We start from the raw sequence: 18,865 nt of genomic DNA, 5'->3' as shown, positions 1-18,865 counted from the left end.
GACTATAATTTGAAGCAGCAGGTAGGATTCATAGCAGCCATAATTTATTAACCACCTCTTCTATGCCATTTGTTGTACTGAGGTGCTTTGTAGTAGTTAATTCATTTAGTCCTCGTAACAGCACACACTAAGGTAGGTATGTATCAACCTTTATAGATGCAGAAAGAGACACCAAGGTCACAGAGCTAGTAAAGGGCAAAACTCAGCTCAGGAAGACTCCGTTGGCAACTCCTTACTCTAGTTATTACAATTAACTTTATTTTAATCTTCACCACCTTCCAGTAGATAACATGCATAGGCCACAATAGAAAATCAACAAATATTCCTTAACTATTGTCAAAGGGTATGTAACAGAAGAAAATCATGGTTCTTTATAAGCAGTTCACAGTTTAGCTACAGCCAAAGTAATACATATATAAAATAATTGTAGGATAGTTGTTGAGGACGTTGGAGGTCACTATGGTGGCTATCCTTGGGGAAGGGGGAAGGTGATATGAGGTGGAAGTATACCATGGGGTAGAATAAAAGCAATAGGATAGATATACACATAGCAACATGGATATATCTTAGAAGCATGATGATGAGTGAAGAAAGTAAATGAACTATAACAATTGGTTTACATACATTTAAATTTATGTGCATAGAAGGCAGTGTTCATTGTGCAAGAAAAACTGAAAAGATGAACATTAGACACATTCTAATGGTTGCTTAGGACGGAGAGGAGAATGGGGTGTAGTATGGGGATAAAATGTTATAAACAAGAGGGCTCTTGCATGACCAGTGATGGAAATTATAGTTAACTGAATACACACTGCACCTGGGGGAATAAAGATATGTTAGAACAATTCTAGAATGCACATATATGCCATGTGGCCTTGTGCAGATTGTAAGTGCAAATAGTTCAGAAAAGGGATTGTAAGTGTGGAAGCTCTTTGTAGAGAAGGTGTGATTTGTACTGAGCCTTTAAAGGATGGAATTTAGACTAAGGCCGCAGGCGATTGGGATCCAAGTTGATTTTGTTTTACTTATCATTGAATTTCCAGTGCTTGACATTGCTTGCCAATTTTAGGGTTTGTTGGGATTGTGTAAGTTAGGTATTCTTTGCCTCCAGAATGTCACAAATGAAAACTCAGTGACTGAAATTAGCATGGTTTGGGGATGAAAGAAAAATGAGTTTAGTTTGCTCAGTTACTCCACCAATTGGAGGGTCAAAGAGAAACAAAATAAATTATTTTTAGTAATTCACTGTATAGTATTTTTCTATGGCATGTGATTAATACATGCTAGATCTGTGAATAAAACTTCTCTTCTGTAGGCTCTTTTGTCAGCAGCCAGAGATGGAAAGGGAGATTTTTGTTGAAGTTCATTTTGTCAAAGATAGTCAAGAACTGTGAAACCAAGTGTTTGCATATTGACTTTTTAAAGTTTGACATTGCATTTTCTAATTATTGCCTCAAATGGCCCTTTGAAATAGGAAGGAAATGGTGTATTCATTCCACCTTTGCTGAAAATGAAGCACAGATGGGGTCGTGCAAGAGAATAATAGCTGGTGAGTTGGTAGCAGTTACCACTGGAAGCTATGGCTTTAGGGTTAGTCTGCGTAACTACTGGGTGTATCAATAAGTCGTCACATGAGACCTCAGTCACAGTCAGTTATTCAGAGGCAGATTTAATATACATCCTATTTTTTAACACCTTTACTGAAGTATAATTGATGTACAATAAACCATGTATTTTAAGTATACAATTTGATGTTTTTCTATTCTTTTTTGCCTTATTACACTTATATGGTTTTGTTTGTTTTTGTGGTTATCCTATATAGATGATACAGCAAAGTCTAATTTAATTACTTGGTACATTTAACCTCTTTCTAGATAATATAAGGATCTAGAACTCTACGTTACTCATGCACCAACTTATATACTATTGTTACGTATTTTAATGTCTGAATTTTCCAAACTATTTTATATCATCACTAATAATATGTATCTTTACTGTTCATTCCTTCCTGTATCCCTGAGCTTCTGAATTATTTTTCCTTTTGACTGAAAAATACTCTATACTTATATCCTTTTATGAGAATCTGCTGTTGAATTTACTGTTTCAACGTGTCTTTACATTTATTCTTAAAGAGTTGTTTTTGGGGAAAGGCTGAGTATAGAATCTTGTTTGCAGTCACTGTCTTTTAGAAAATTTAAGATATTCCATTGATTTCTTGTTTCCGTAATTTCTACCAAGAAGTTGTCAGTTTAATAAAATTGTTGCTCCTTTGACAGTAATGTCTGTTATGTCATTCTGGCCACTTTATGATTTCCTTTTAATATTTTTTATGATGTGTTGGCACATGGTTTTATTTATCATACTTGGGTCTTGCAGAGATGGTCCTAAAAACTTTGGTAAATTCTGTTATTATCTCAAATGTTGGATCTGCCTCTCCTTCTGGAATTCCAATTATTTGTATGTTAAATCTTCTCATGGTAACAATCTATTATCTTCATTGTACTTCCATTCTTTTGTGTCATTTCTCCTATCATGTTTACTTCTGATCTAACTTCTAGTTCACTAAGTCTTAACTTTAGCTGTGTCCAGTTTCTATCAGCTCTATTCACTGAGTTCTTAAACTTCTTGAATGTATTTTTCAGTTTGGGACTTATCAATTCTTCTGTCTAGTTCCTAATTCTCTGCTGAGACCTTCAATCTTATGTTTTATATCTTTAAATGTATCAAATAGGATAATTTTCAAGCCTCTGTTTAAAAACTCTATTACCTGGATCCCCAGTGGGTTTGTCCCTATTATCTTTCATTTCTCTTGGATTTTGATCATGTTGTCTTGTCTCCTCAGGTGCTTTATTTTAAATTAGTCCAGCATTAAGTATGGAAAGTTATAAAAATAAAAGGTCAGTCTAGAGTATATTTATATTTGCTCTGGGTAGTGGCTAAGTACACTAGAAATCCAGGGTCACTTTAATCCAGTTTTGGAAATTAAGAAGATTCAAATTGCATCTATTTTTTTGTTCACCCTTAATATTAGGAATATAGTCCTTGAGGTCCCAATCCAATGTGTGGTCAGCTATTAGGGTGCTTACCTCCTTCTTATGAAAACCCTGGACTCCAATTTTTATCCCTCTAACTCAGCAGCAAGGCTGTCAAACGTGTTTCAGCTTCTCAGACTCTCAACCACCTCCTCCTGAATTGGCAAATGCTCCTAGAGGAAGCAGTCCAAATGCTGGGCTCAGGTCTCTTAAGTTTCATGTTGCCTTGATTCATGGTGATGTAATTCTTCATTATATTCTTGGTTCTCTGATAACTTTAAGCAAATTTAAAAATATTATTCTGCCCAGCTTTGCTAGTTGTTCTCTGTAAGTTGATTGGTGTGAATGACCTATGCACTACTCAAAGTTTTAAGTCAGAAAAGCAGGTTTTAGGAAAAATTCAATAAGGTCAGTTTTGAATATATTAGATAGAGATAAGAAGTTACTTTTATAGGCTCAGTGCTAAGAAGAGAGGTTAAGTACATACATTTAAACTATCAATTTACTGATATTTTAAGTCTTGGAAGTAGATTAGACTGTCTATGGTGAATACAAAATAAGAGGAAGGGGCTTAGAACCAACTGTTGAGAAATTCCAAAATTTAGAGGTCATATAGAAAAGGAAAAGCAGCAATGGTGATTGAGGAGTAACCAGGGAGCTAGAAAGAAAATGAAGGTAATGTTCTAGGAAAGCTCAGAAGGAAATAAAAAAAGGTGATTCAAGGAGTGGTCAAATTTGTCAAATGCTACTTAGAGGACAAATAAGATGAGAACATAAAAGCAACTAGTTGGTTTCACGATATGATGGTAAATAGTAACCTTAATAAAAAATTTATCTGGGGGAATAGCAGAAATGGAATCCGGACTGGATGGCTTGACAAATGAATTAAAGATGAGGGAACTTGACCATGAATGAAACAGAGACATGGGAACACTTAAAGGAGGCTGCAAGGTAAAGGGAAAGCATGGGTTAACATCATAACAGTGAAGATCTTTAAACAACTTAAAAAGTCCATTATTTGGAGACAGTGCAATAAATTGTTTGTCAATGTTACACAATCATTAAAACTGATAATTACAGTGGTTTTAATGAGAAAATGTGACAAAAAATACATAAAATTGTCCACCTAGTATATCTCAATTATGTAAATGAGAAGCCTAAGATCTGAACTTAGATATAAAAGCCTTTCTTAATGATTATATTGCTTCCCCAAAAATGACTAACGAGAAAACTTCATGAATTCATTAATTAAAAATTAGTCCAAAAAGTTATACTTTAACATTGCTGTATTGAATGAACTGTTCCACATATTGAATAAACGGAAAAATAATAAAAATCTGATCACTACATTTCAAATAATTTCCATCATTTCTAAAGAGAATGTTATTGCTGTATTACTAACCTAGTAAGTTACTATGGATTTAATTGTAAATAAAATGAGAGGTGGAAGAAATTCATGTCTCAAGTGATATTCATTGTACATCTTCCTTTAAGTAACTGTAAAAAGTTCGTAAGCAGCTAGAGAATGAAAATAAAATCCTGATCGTATTATGAAAAATTTTCTTCTATCTCTTTCTATTTTTAGTTCAGATACCTTAAGATAGTAACTGGTAGTCCTATTGGTTAAGTCATTCTTTAGAAGCAGTATATTCAGCTGAAAAGAAGAGCCAGATCTACAGAATGGCCTCTAGCAGTCATACATACTCAGGTTACCCTAACGTTACTAATTCTGTGAGTAGTAAATTCCTTCTTTCACATGTATCAAAAGGATACTTGGAAAAAACTTTATGGGAATAGATGTTATTAAAAATTGTTAAGGTTTTTGAATTAAAGTATATGAAAATAAACTAATTATATGAAAACGACCAGGCCATGTTAGATGTTAAAATAAAACAGCACAAAGTTTGAAAATACTATAAAATTTAATTGTATTTCAAATAAATATATATACATTATATAGCCTTCAACAGCATCCTTTATAACTTAAAAACACCGATATGTTTATCTTTTCAGTATCTAAAAATTACATAGCTATTGACTTTTGTCAGGTAAGTCACCTATCATAAGAAAGCATTAAAAAATTTATTATCTAGTCTTATACAAATGTTTTATATTTACCAAAGCCTACCACAATCCATAGGGCACAAATATTGGCCAACAGTTCTAACTTTTATGTTAGATATAAAGTTGGGTTTTTAAAAACAATTAAGATAGCTAAGAGAATTAACTTTATAGAGCTTCGCTTTTCTAAGACATCTGGCTTGTGTGAGGGGAAGGAAGTTCAGTCAAATTATGATAAATTATATTATTCTAGAATGAAAAAATAAAGACATTTGATGACAATACATTTACAAGACAAAATGAACTCTAAAACAAATGTATATGGAGAGGTTTTGAAGAATAAATTGGATAGCCCAAGGGAGGATCAGCCGCTTGTATTGTAAGATTTCTTAAAAGTAATGGATGAGCTTGTATACTATAACGTTCCTCATCATCATTTGTGGCATAAAGCAATTCCCATGAAAGATTGGCCCACTGACCTCTAACAGCTTCAGCATTTAACTTCCCAACTTGCACCAATAATTCTTGAAGGGTAAGTACTCTCCCAGTGTAAACTCCCTTTAAAATATAAAAAAGGTGGGGGAGAGAAAAAAAAGATTATATTCAGGCCTTTATATTTTATTTATAAACGCGGAAAAAAATTCCATTGTATTGAGGCAAATTTAAACAGAAAGTTGTATATTAAAATGTACAAACATGAGTTGCTTGTCTTTTCAGAATCAAGAAATTACCTCTATTTTATAATACTCTAAATAAGTATGAGAGGAAAAATTCCTTGACAGCCATTTTACTCAATGAACAAGACAGCAAAATCTCACTACTCTTTCCTTATTTTCTTTCATCCCATTTGGCCTCAGCAATGCATAAGTCATAAATAAGTGGACAATTGACAACAGGCTTTTAAAAAACAGCTTCACTGAGATATAATTCAATGTACAATTTACTCATGCAAAGTGTATAACTGAACAGTTTTTTTGGGTATATTCAGATATGTACAATTATCACCAGAGTCAATTTTAGAACATTTTCATGACCTCAAAAAGAAACTCTGTGCTCTTTAGCTAATTACCCTCTTATCCCTTCATGCCCCCTGTCCTAAGCAACTGCTAATGTACTTTCTATTTCTATTGATGTGCCTTTTCTGGAAAGTTCATATGAATGAAATAATACATGGTCTTTTGTGATAGGCTTCTTTAACTTAGCATGTTCTCAAGGTTCATTCATGTTGTGCCATGAATCAGTACTTCATTTCTTTTTATGGTTGAATAATATTCCATTGTATAGATATACCACAATTTTCTAATGCATTCATCAGTTGATAGACAGTGGGTTATTTCTACCTTTCGGTAATTATAAATAATGCTGTTATAAACATCCATGTACAAGTTTCAATGTGGACGTATGTTTTCATTTCTCTTGAGTATATACCTAGGAGTAGAATAACTGGGTCATATGGTAACTCTAAGTTTAATCATTTGAGAAACTGCCAGAATATTTCCAAAGTGGTTGCACCATTTTATATTTTCATCAACGCTGCATTAGAGTTCCGATTTCTCCATATCCTTACCAACACTTTTCTCTTTTTGATTTTAGCATCCTATTATGTATGAAGTAATATCTCATTGTGGTTTTGATTTGCATTTCCCTGATGACGAATGATGTTGAACATCTTTTCATGTGCTTACTAGCCCCATCTATATATCACCTCTCCTTTAGAGAAATGACTATACTGACCCTTTTTTCAATTTAAATTGAGTTATTTGTCTTTTTATTGAGTTGTAAGAGTGCTTTATATATTCTAGTAATAAGTCCCTCATCTGATATATACAATTTTTTCCCATTCTGTGTCTTTTCACTTTCTCGATGGTGTTCTTTGAAGCACAAGTTTTTACTTTTGATTAAGCCCTATTTACCTTTTTTAAAAATTTCCCATACTTATTGTGTAATATCTAAGAAATCTACTGCCAAGTTTGAGATCATGAAGATTTACTCCTTTGTTTTAAGATCTTTATGGTGTTAGCTCTTACATTTAGGTTTTTGTGCCATTTCGAGTTCATTTTTCTAATGTAGAATGCAGTAAGGGTCTGCCGTTGGTTGAACAGCATCCCTCAAGAAGATATACACTAGTCCTAATCGATGGTACTTGTGACTGTAACCTCATTTGCAATGGGTCTTTGCAAATGTTAAGTAAAAGATCTCAGGATGAGGTCATCCTGAATTTAGGTGGGCTCTAAATACAATAACTGGTGTCTACTCGAAGTTTACTGAGCTTCCTGGATGTGTGGATTAATGTTCGCAATAGACTTGGGAAGTTTTCAGCCCTTATCTCTTCAAATAACTTTTTCTGCTCCTTTCTTTCTCTCTTCTCATTCTGGTACCCTCACTATGTATATGTTGGTGCAGTTAATAGTGTCTCACATTTCTGTTAAGGTTCTCTTCCTTTTCATTCATTCATTTTTTTCTCTCTTCTTTGGACTGCATAATTGCTATAGATCTAAAATATTCCAGTTCACTAATTCTTTCTTCTGCTAGTTCAAATCTATTTGATTCTCTCTAGTGAGTTTGTCATTTGGTTATTTAAAAAATAATTTCTATATTGATATTTTCTCTATTTGATGTGAGATTGTCATTTCTTTTATTCATTTTAAATTGAGATATAATTGACACGAAACATTAGTTTCAGGTGTACAACATAATACATGTACAACAAATATGTATTGTGAAATGATCACCAAAGTCTAGTTCACATCTGTTAGCATGCATAGTTACAAATTTTTGTTTCTTCTTGTGATGAGAACTTTTAAGATCTCTCTTAGCAACTTTCAAATATACAATACAGAATTAACTATAATCAACATGCTGTATATTACGCCCTCAAGACATTTTGCAATTGGAAGCATGTATCTTTTGACTACCTTTGCCTATTTTGCCTACCCCCCCACCCCTGCCTCCGGCAACCACCGATTAGGTCTCTGTATGAGTTTTCTTGAAATTTTAGATTTCAAATATAAGTGAGATATGGTGTTTGTCTTGCTCTGACTTACACTTAGCATAATGCCCTCAAGGTCCATCTATGTTGTTACAAATGACAAGATTTCCTTTTTTATGGCAGAATAATATTCCTCTATCTGTGTGTGTACTGCATTTTCTTTATCCATTTATCCATCTGTCAATGGACACTTTGGTTGCCTTCCATGTCTTGGCTATTGTAAATAATGTTGCAATTAAAATAAGGGTCCATATCTTTTCAAGTTAGCATTTTCATATTCTTTAGATAAATACCCAGAAGTGGAATTGCTGGATCATATGGTAATTCTATTTTAAATTTTCTGAGAAACCTCCATATCGTTTTCAATAGTGGCTGCACCAATTTACATTCCCACTAATCGTGCACAAGGGTTACTTTTTCCCACATCCTCATCAACACCTGTCATTCTCATTTTGATAACAGCCATTCAAACAGGAGTGAGGCTCATTATGGTTTTGATTTGCATTTTCCTAATGATTAGTGATGTTGAGCACCTTGTTATATACTTGTTGGCCATCTGTATGTCTTTTTTGGAAAAATTTCTATTCAGATCTTCTACTCATTTTTAATTGGATTTTTTTTTTTTTTTTTTTTGCTATTGAGTTTTATGAGTTTATATTTGGTGTTGAATCTAAAAAATCACCACCAAGACTGATATCAAGGAGCTTACTGCCTATGTTTTTTTCTAAGAGTTTTATGTTCCAGGTCTTATGTTCAAGCCCTTTAATCCATTTTGAGTTAGTTTATGTGTATGGTGTAAGATAAATTGCATTCTTTTGCATGTGGCTGTCCACTCTTCCCAGTACCATTTATTGAAGAGACTGTTCTTTACTGATTGTACATTCTTGGCTTCTTTGTTGTAAACTAATTGACCACATATGCAGGGGTTTATTTCTGGGCTTTCTATTCTGTTCTATTGATCTGTGTACTGTTTTTATGCCAGTACCATACTGTTTTGACTACTATGGCTTTATAATATAGTTTGAAATCAGGAAGTGTGATGCCTCCAGTGTTGTTCTTTCTCAAGATTGCTTTGGCTATTCGGGGTCTTTTCTGGTTTACTCAAATTTTAGGTTGTCTATTTCTGTGAAAACTGCCATTGGACTTTTGATAAGGAATGCAATGAATATGTAGATTGGTTTGAGTAGTATGGACAGTTTAACAATATTAATTCTTCTAATCCATGAGCACAAAGTATCTCTCCACTTCTTTGTCTTCTTCAATTTCTTTCACCTCCATGGCCAAATTTAATCCCAGGTATTTTATTCTTTTTGATGCAATTGTAATTGGGATTGTTTTCTTAGTTTCTCTTAGTGATAGTTCATTATCAGTGTACAGAAACGCAACAGATTTTTATATATTGTGTGTCCTCCAACTTTACTGAATGTTTTATTAGTTCTAATAGTTTTTTGGTGGTCTTTAGGGTTTTCTGTATCTAATATCAAGTCATCTACAATTAGTGATAGTTTTACTTCCTTTATGATTTGGATGCCTTTTCTTTTTCTTGCTTAACTGCTCTAAGACTTCTAATATTGTGTTAATAAAAGTGGCAAGAATAGGCATCCAATTGGTTTGTTACTGATCTTAGAGGAAGAGCTCTCAGCTTTTTACTGTTGAGTATGTTAGCTATGGGCTTGTCATATAAGGCCTTTATTATGTTGGGGTACAGTCCTCTTATACCTATTTTGTTGCCTATGTTGTTGACTTCTTTAATCATGTTTTTTTTCCAGTCCTTTGAATGGTTTTGTAATGGTTACTTTAAAATCTTTGCTAAATTCGACATCTGGTGGCTTTCACAGGCAATTTCTTTTGTGTGTTCTTTTTTTCTGGTGTATGGGTCAGACTTTTCTGTTTCTTTACATATCTCATAATTTTTGTTGAAAATGTGACATTTTAGATAATGGAGCAATTCTGGGTACTGTCCCCCCCACCTCAAGGCTTGTTATTGTTATTTGCTTATTAGTTTAGTAAATGGCTGGATGACTTTAGTGAAGTTAATCCCTACCTCCCTGCCACGTGTGAATTCTCTGACACTGCTCCTTGGTGAGAACGGACTTGTGAATGTCCACAGTTACCATGGATGGCAGTGGTTTTGACAGGGCTCTCTTTGTATTAAGTGCTCACACCTAGCTGTTAAATTCCATTGATTGCCAGTTGGTTGCTCTACATTTTCAACAATGACTTGGGCATAAAGTACTCCACAGACCAATGTAATTAAATTTGGGCTCCCTTGAAAGTGTTGCTTTGGAGATGAATGTCTGAGATTTGTTTTGACTCCAGGAGGGCTCTTCTCTGCTGTTTCTTTCCCTGGTTCTCTCTGCCTACAGTTTAACTTATATCTCTAATGAATTTATCAACTGCCTCTTAATCATTTTTCACCACAACCTCCATTGTTTTTGAGAGAATCTTAGCTTCAATGTGTCAACATGTGCACACTATTTTACAAATAAAGTCGGTTCCTTTGGGAAGAAATCTGGAATTTTTTTTTAATGGTCTGCTTCTCCAATTGGGCAAAATCTCTGAATCTGAAGCTGAGACAATGGTGTGCTTCTCTTTGAGTGACACCTCTGCTTTAGGAGATAAGGACTTGGTAGAGGGGGAGCAGTAACCTCAGGTCTTCTTAGCTTGCCTCTTGCAGTGTGGAACCTCCACCTTACAGATAGGAAAGGGTGATTGGGGCCCCAACATTCTCAGCGGCACCATGTTCAGATTAAAGCTTCTATCCAATGAGTTGGGTAGGCCAGAAAGCATTCTCACCTCTTGACCACACATGCTCAGAACCTAGCCTCACAATGGGTAGCTGAGAGTAAGATGAGAAATGCTGAAGTCCTGCCTCTCTTAAGAAGACAGTCTTCCACCTGGGAGCTAAGGGGAGAGGGAGCCCTCTGTTCTTGGCCGTACAAGTCTGAATGGAAGTTTCTATCTTACTAAGCTGATAAAAATGGGTCATGGTTCTTATACTATAGTCTCTCAGTGTACTTACTGTTTTAGTTGATTTTCTTGAATAAATGTTTCTTCATTTGCTGTATGCTTTTAGGACCATTTCCAAGACTTTAAATGATTGTTTTTAAAAATAACTTTCATCACTTTCATTGGGGAACACATCTGCAGAGGTTCTTGGTATGTAATGCCAGGCATGGAACCCATAATAAGCTAATAATGTTGGATCTTTCAAACTATGAACACTCGATGACATTTTAAATGCAATGGAAACAAGAACTAAATCTTAAAAAAGCCATTCACTATTTGAAGTCTATTAATTTTCACAGGTCAAATATGTTTCAAATAAGATATAGATGTGGGCAAATGAAATACTTTGCCAATAGCAAATGAATTTTTTTCCCCCTAGGAATCAAATCCAAAGTGACAATTCATACACTTGAATAAGCATAGAAATACAATGCTTTTAGTCAAATATGGTAACACAAATGAAATTTACTTGGCTATCTTATAGGTCAGTTATTGCATAATGGCTACACGTCATTTTTAACTGGCTCCTAGTAAGTTTATAAAAGTAAAACAATTAGTCGTTTTAGGACTGGACTATGTTGGCCATAAAGTCATGATTGATTATAAATGTCTTAAATCTTAATTAATACATTCATACATAAAATGTCATAGCTCTATGACTTAATTCAAAAACTTTATAACTGATTTCCATTCTTTAAGGTTAATATATGAAAATATTTAAAAACACATTTTTTAACCTTACCATATTAGGATCATACCCCAGAGAAAACAAGTATGGTTTTTCTTGTAAAACTGCTTCCTTCCACTTTTTATCAGATACCAAACCAATGTACCAGTCACTTTCATATTCTTTAAGGCAGTTAGTCAGCTCTTTAAAGTCTTCTATTGGACCTAAACTTGCTTTATCAATCATTAGTTTCAGAGTATACCTAACAAATGGAGAAACAAAGAATTAACAACTTTATAAATGAAATAGGTTTTGTTCAATATTTTTAAGACATTAAACTGAAATAAAACGTTTCAGATAAAAAGGGAGAAATGATGGAGTTAAACTGAAGACATCCACATGAAAAACAGGTTCTCCACACAAAAGTACAAATTAAAGTGTACTCCTGATACAATCACAATACATACTAAGCATTTTTTTTTCATTTTTAGAAGTGATTATTTTTAAAAATTAGAAATGAAGGTATATCTCATAGGTTTTTTTCTTTTTTTAATCAACATTTTCCTGCCAATGTTATAACTTGCAGATAATCAAAATGAATTACCTGAAAGCTTTCAGAGCTAGTTGAAATAGTTCTGGCTTTTCCATCAGCCAATCAAAAGCAACAGACCAAGGCAAAACACCCTTGTAAACTCTCAATATATGACCAGGGCTAGGATCCATATTGTCAACTCCAAATAAACTAAAATAACAAGTCATTACTGCACGAACATAAAAATCTTTTAAAACTTTGTCCTTTGCAATTTCTTCCAGTACATTTGGGACATTTTCTTCTGAATGAAAACATTTCAATTGCCTTAAGACAAACTGGTACCAGTCTTCTGGAAATAATGAGCTCATCTCCCTCATTTTAGAATTAGGCAAACAGTTAGATGTCCACTCTTTGGGTAAGCTTAACAAGTGAGAATGAGAACAACTGAACTCCATGAGAGGAATATACATCATATCTTGTTTTCCTTTGTCAATAGCAGGGTATCCCAATATTACTGCTTCATAAAGACTGTTTTTAGGAACTTTGCCTACAGAATGATCATCGATCCTCTGTGATTCTACTGATCCTGGAATAGGCAAATTTATACCTTGCAAAATTTTCAACTGATCTTTTTTTTCCTTTCCTTTTTTGGTAATTGGCTCATCATCAAAAATATCATCAGACCAGTCATCCAAAGTTTCTGAATTTAAACTATCTGTGTCATCTGGGAATTGAGTTTGTGGTGAAGTATTCAGAGCAGGTAGGATTATTAGAGATCCTTTCCCTTTATTTTCGGTCTTGTCAACATTCTCCTGCATGTTAGACCTTCTGGAGCAATATTGAACAAGTATCCATACAAGTACTTTAACAAGGTCACCTTTAAATTCTCTTAAGTTATCATGAGAATCTATTATGCCAGATAGCACATTCTTGGCATCAGAATAGAGTTTCACAGGCAAGACAGTACAGGGTGTCAAAACATTTCCAAAATGTTTGTTAATGGAACATATTCTTGCATATTCTTCCTGTTCAAAGGCACCTTCAAAAACTTCATCAACTCTTAGAGCTTCAGCAGTATGACAGGATGTCTCTTGCAATTCTAACCCCTAAAAAGGAAATAAAAAGTATTCAGGTTTATAATCACTTACTACACAGAAAAAAACAACTGGTTTTGTAAATGCCCATAGATTAGATTCTCAGAATAAAAATACAAAAAATGCAAAAATTTTCTTTCACTCAAGCTACACCTTGATTCCAATTTAATGGTACTTAAGATGTATGCTGGATACAGAGATAAAAAAATAATTCCACTATTTCAAAAGAAATTGTAGAAATTCTACTTGAAATTAACAAAATAATTTTATTGAATATGACCATAATTTTAAAAGACTATATCTGCAGTCAAGATTGAATCACACTAATTAAAAACTTTTTTAAATTATAAAAATTTTTGGAGGGAAAAAAAGTAAAACTGGAATAACACAATATGCACAGTAGTTCTGTATCTTTTCTATCCTGCTTTATATGAGAATATTATTCTCTTGTATGCATAATTTAATCATTCTCATGTTCAGTTTTATTTACTAGAAAAGTATAATAATACAGATTTAGTATTTGATTATTGTCTGTCTCCTCCAACTACAATGTAAACTTCATAAAGCAGATCTTTTGGTTACTATTAAATCTGCAGAGCCTAAAAAAAGTATGTGGCACATGGTAAGTATGCAAAATATATGTTGAAAGAATGGATATTATGAATACATTATTATATGAATTTTAAACACATTTTGATTATGGCCCTTGAAGAAATCATTTGAAGAGGCTATGCCAGGTCCCTGTTTATTATTATTATCATTGTTTATACATTTTTCCAAAACTATCAGTGCTTTTAATAAAAGGTAATCCTGTCAAGATGTATTATAATCCAGGGCGAGGACATGAAATGTCACGTCAAAATCCATTTTTAAATCATGGCTCTACTAGATGCTAGTACACCATCCTGAGTAGGCCACCTTACCTCTCTGAGATTCCTTTTCTCTCTCTTTCAAAGAAAAACAGTTCTAGCACATAGGATTGTAAAGATGAAAGTAAGTAATAAAAGTGATTTGTAAACTTTAAAGCATTATGTAAATGTTAGTAGATGGTATAGCTAAGCAAACTTGTGTCCAAAAAAATTGAAAAAAAAAAAAAAAAAGACTGCTACCAAAAAGTATGTCTTTATGCCACATGTCACGTAACACAAAAGATCAATAAAAGGACCACATTATTAGTTATTATAATACCATACCACTTTAAAAATAGAGCTAAGTTAAACACTAAAATTATCCTCAAAATTTTACATGATTTTTGCCCTCTACTGGTACAGGTTAGACAAGAGCAGTGGTTCTCAAACTTTAGGTGTCAGAACCATTTGGAAGTCTTGTTAAAACAAGATTGCTGACCCCTCTCCTGGAGTTTCTTATTCAGTAGTACTAGGGTGGGGCCTAAGACTGTATTTCTAGCAAGTTCCCAAAAGATGTTAATATTACTAATGTGGGGAACTGCATTTTGAGAACCACTGGACTAAAGGAATAGCTTTTTAGTCACCAGCAATTCTATCCAATCTGTGCTAGGACAAAAAATTCATTCATTCACTATTCATTCAGAAATATTTCTTAAGGGCCTATTATGTGCCAGGGGCTTAGAATACATACTCCAAATAAAAACAAAGATCCCTAACTTTGTGACATTTACATTAGAGACTAGAGGGACACAGGCAATAAAAAATAAAACTAATAGGTAAATTATATAGTTTGTTAGAAGGTATAAGTGCTATGGAAATGAAGAAAAAGAAAGGCAAGGAGGAATGGGAGCACTCGGGTGGGAGTGGGAGTGATTTTAAATAGGATGGCCATAATAGACAGCAACACAAAGGTGACATTTGAGCAAAGCCTTGAAGGTGGTGAGGGAGTTAACTGTATGGTTATTTGAAGAAAGAGTGTTCTAAGGAGAGAGAAGAGCCAGCAGGCTGGAGTAGAGTGAGAGGGTTAAAGTAGTAAATGAGCTGAAAGACAAAATAGGGAGCCTGATCATTTAGGGCCTTGGCTTTTACTCTGAATGAAAGAAGAGATTCACTGTAGGGTTTTGAGTAGAGAAGCAACATGACCTGACTTAGACTTTAAAGATTAATCTAGTTGAGAATAGACTATAGAGAAACAAGGTAGAAACAGGAAATCGAATATCCAGAAAAGGGATGAAGGTGGCTGAGACGCAGGGTGTTGAGATACAGGATATGGCTTAAAGGGAGAACCAACAGGATTTCTTGCTGGACTAGTTGTAGGGTATAGAAGTAAATGAGTCAAATATCACTGGGCTAAAGCCTAAAGGTTTTGGGGATGAGCAACCAGAGGGATGGAGTTGTCACCAAGAGCTGCTGGGGTCTGGGGCACTCTGATATTAAGAGGTCAAGCAAAAGAGAATGAACCACCAAAAGAGACTGACAAGGATTAACCGATGGAACAAATGAAAGAGATCAACTGTGTCCAATGCAGCTGACAGGTTAAATAAGTCTGGGTTTGAGAACTGATCCTTGGTTTAGCAATGTAACAGGCATTGGAGACCTTGACAACAGCAATTTTTGGTGCAGTAACAAATAGGGTCAATGTAGAGTAAGATGAAGAGAGAGTAGAAGAAATGAAATTGGAGATATGATTATAAGCAACTCTAATAAGGCATTTTGCTCTAAAAAGAAGGAGAAAAACAGCGTGTAGCAGATAGGAGTAGTGAGGTCAAAAGGTTTTATTGAGAATGCTTTTATGAAATGGGAGTGAAAAAATATTACTGAACCACACTTTTGAGATGTTCAACTAGACAGGGATAAAAAGAACAGAACTGGATATAAAGAAGGAAGGTATATTTTGTACTATGCTCTATTATACAATCAATACTAGTCTGCCTATTAATATATGTATATTGAAATATCTCTAGGTTTTTTCACAGGTAATTAAAAGATATCTTTAAAACTGAGCTATTGTTTGATGTGTACATAATAAGTAAAATTTTACATGCATAATATAAAAATATAGTAGTTTCAAATGCACATCGACCTTAATGTTAATACAGCAGTAAGTATAGCCATGTTCTAGAATCATTATCCATATTAAACGATCCTGGAAACGGCCCAAGTAATGAGACCCAGGTAAGAGGAGACCTAAAAGAAATTAAAAAAAAATTGTTCAAGTTTGTTTTATTTTGTCATGTGAATCTTCTAACTTGATAACTCACCTGGAACTAATTCACAACTCTTTTGACCCTCCCTTTGCATCAAGAATAGAAACAATTCACTGCATGTTGGGAGGCATTAAATTCTTTACAGGAGCAGTTAGAAAAAAAAATCCATAGCTGATAATAGAACTCAAAGATATATTTTCCAAAAAACAATAAATTAGAACCTACTTAATAAATGTATTTTAAAAAGTATTAAGTACAGTATATAAAAGCCGACCTCATATTAATGATTTAAAACATGGATATTTTATATACATGCATATAAAAATGTTTTGCTGTGATAAAAGTTTACATAAAATGCTACCTATCTCACTGTACAAATACTTTTAAAACTTTTTCTCTCAACATTATGTCTGAGATTTGCCCATGTTGACTGCGAACAGCAGTCATTCACTGTAACTGCAATGAGAACTCATAGTATGAATATAGCTGAATCTGAATATTTATTTTCCTCTTGACAAGTATTTCAGATGCTTCCAATTTTTCACTATTTTAATAATGCGGTAGAAATGATCTTTGTGCAATTCTGCTTCTACAAAGTGTTGTACAGGAAAGAGTTAACACAGAACTGACTGCTATCCTTCGAAAGGCCTGCTTATAAAGTTGTACCTTGACTGGCATCTGGAGACTTCTATTTCAGGTTCCTCTTCCAGGTTTTTGTACAAATTTACACATACCCTAGGCAATACTTGGTAATGTCACACTTTTTACATTTTTGCCAATCAGAAGTGTGTGAAATGTTACCTCATTTACTTTATAACAGGGGTCCCAAAACCCTAGGCTGTTTTGTCAGTGGCCTGTTAGGAAGTGGGCCTGACAGCAAGAGGTGGGCAGCAGGTGAGAGATCAAAGCTTCAACTGTATTTGCAGCCGCTCCCCAGAGCTAGCATCACAGCCTCAGATCATCAGGCATTAGATTCTTCTAGGAGCACTGGTCCCTGGTGCCGAAAAGGTGGGGACTGCTGATTTCTAACCCATTTCTTGGTTGAGTATAATTAATTTGCTAATAAAGTATAATTTCTACTTTATCATTGACCAAAGTTTTTATGTTATCTTGCTTTATAAACTTGTCAGACTGCTTAAGTTGCTATATAATAACTAATAAGATATGAGCAAACTCCCTAAAGCTCATTAATCTGATATTATATAATGTTAGTTTTCACTATTTATGTTTAAGATATTGCATCAATTTGATATGAACTCATTATAAAATCATGGAAATTTGGGGAGAAAAAGTTTCTTGTTTCAATGGTGGGACTATATATAACCTGATTTAATGCAAAAAAAAAATGTTTTTTATAAATTGTCAAATCACCTTAATGAAATTTTCCCTTAGTATTTTTTCTTTTGTAACTTCATTTACCTCAAAATAAAGAGCAAGGGATATACTTCTATTTCATATTTAGTCTTTCGAAGTCTTAGAATCTGTAAAATGGCTTTGAATAGATTAGTGAGGATTTCTTAAGCACAACCCATTTACTCACCTAAACTTCCAGCTACCATTGCAGACTGCAATGCAGTGGTCAAACTTGGGACCATCTGGTAGTAGTACACTGTATCTGTACACACGCAAGCTGTGGTGCCCACTACTCCTGGCCAACACTGAGTAGGTCGGGGAAACCCCACCAAGAACAAAGGAAGGGTGAAGAGGGGAAGTAAGGGAGAAGAGAGTAGTGTAGAAAAAACTATGATGACCAGCACAAATGGAGAGAAGACAATGTTGAGTATACATAAAGTGGTGGTGGATTTTCTACGTTTTTTCTCCATCCATGATGCCAAAAGTACAGTCACAGCAAACTGCAATTTAGAGATGAACTGAATCAGACGATCACGCATGATGCCAACCTGTAGAGATATAAAAATAACTTTTTTATTCTTAACAAAATCTTATTCTTAAAAACGATCTTTTTTCCTTATTCTTTATGCTAGTCATTTTGTGACTTTTCAAGATCATTAAAGGAAAACTGTATAATTTTATTACTGCCCCAATATTTTTGAGGGACTAGCCTTTATATAAGATTCTTTGTTATAATTTTCTCCAACCTTAGAATTAATAAATGAGACTACCTTTTAAAAAGTTTGGGCTTCCTTATAAAGAAAAATAGTACTAAAGAGAACTGACATAGCACTATCTAAATCTTAAGGCTGACTAAGCCTTGCGTTACATATTGGTTAATTCATGAGAACTAAGAGTGGAAGAGTTAAGCAACTATCTTTAATTTATCCTTAGAGAACATTTATCAGATTAAGAAACAAGTCATGCCATAAGAAAAACCTCAGTAGATTGAAATCACACTAAGTATGTTCAGT

At 33.9% G+C, this 18,865-nt stretch overlaps 1 protein-coding gene across 4 annotated transcripts in view; it reads right to left on the bottom strand.

Moving 5' to 3' along the window:
• Nucleotides 1-232: 232 nt before the first annotated feature.
• Nucleotides 233-18,865, bottom strand: part of PCNX4 (pecanex 4) — a 40,734-nt gene continuing 22,101 nt past the window's right edge. For 3 of the 4 annotated variants that reach the window (XM_016162405.2, XM_016162401.2, XM_016162403.2), the window contains 5 exons: nt 18,040-18,400; nt 16,376-16,479; nt 12,363-13,396; nt 11,834-12,020; nt 4,992-5,651 (listed from right to left, as the gene is read on the bottom strand). In XM_016162405.2, coding sequence (XP_016017891.1) covers nt 5,400-5,651; nt 11,834-12,020; nt 12,363-13,396; nt 16,376-16,479; nt 18,040-18,400 — 1,938 coding nt within the window. In that variant the 3' untranslated portion in view covers nt 4,992-5,399. Of the gene's footprint in view, nt 5,652-11,833; nt 12,021-12,362; nt 13,397-16,375; nt 16,480-18,039; nt 18,401-18,865 lie in introns of all 4 variants that reach the window. The other variant, XM_016162400.2, reaches the window with a different exon arrangement.

The sequence above is a fragment of the Rousettus aegyptiacus genome, unplaced genomic scaffold (genome assembly GCF_014176215.1).
Source record: "Rousettus aegyptiacus isolate mRouAeg1 unplaced genomic scaffold, mRouAeg1.p scaffold_m13_p_3, whole genome shotgun sequence".
NCBI classification, from domain to species: domain Eukaryota; kingdom Metazoa; phylum Chordata; class Mammalia; order Chiroptera; family Pteropodidae; genus Rousettus; species Rousettus aegyptiacus.
This window is presented reverse-complemented; position numbering and strand designations above follow the sequence as displayed.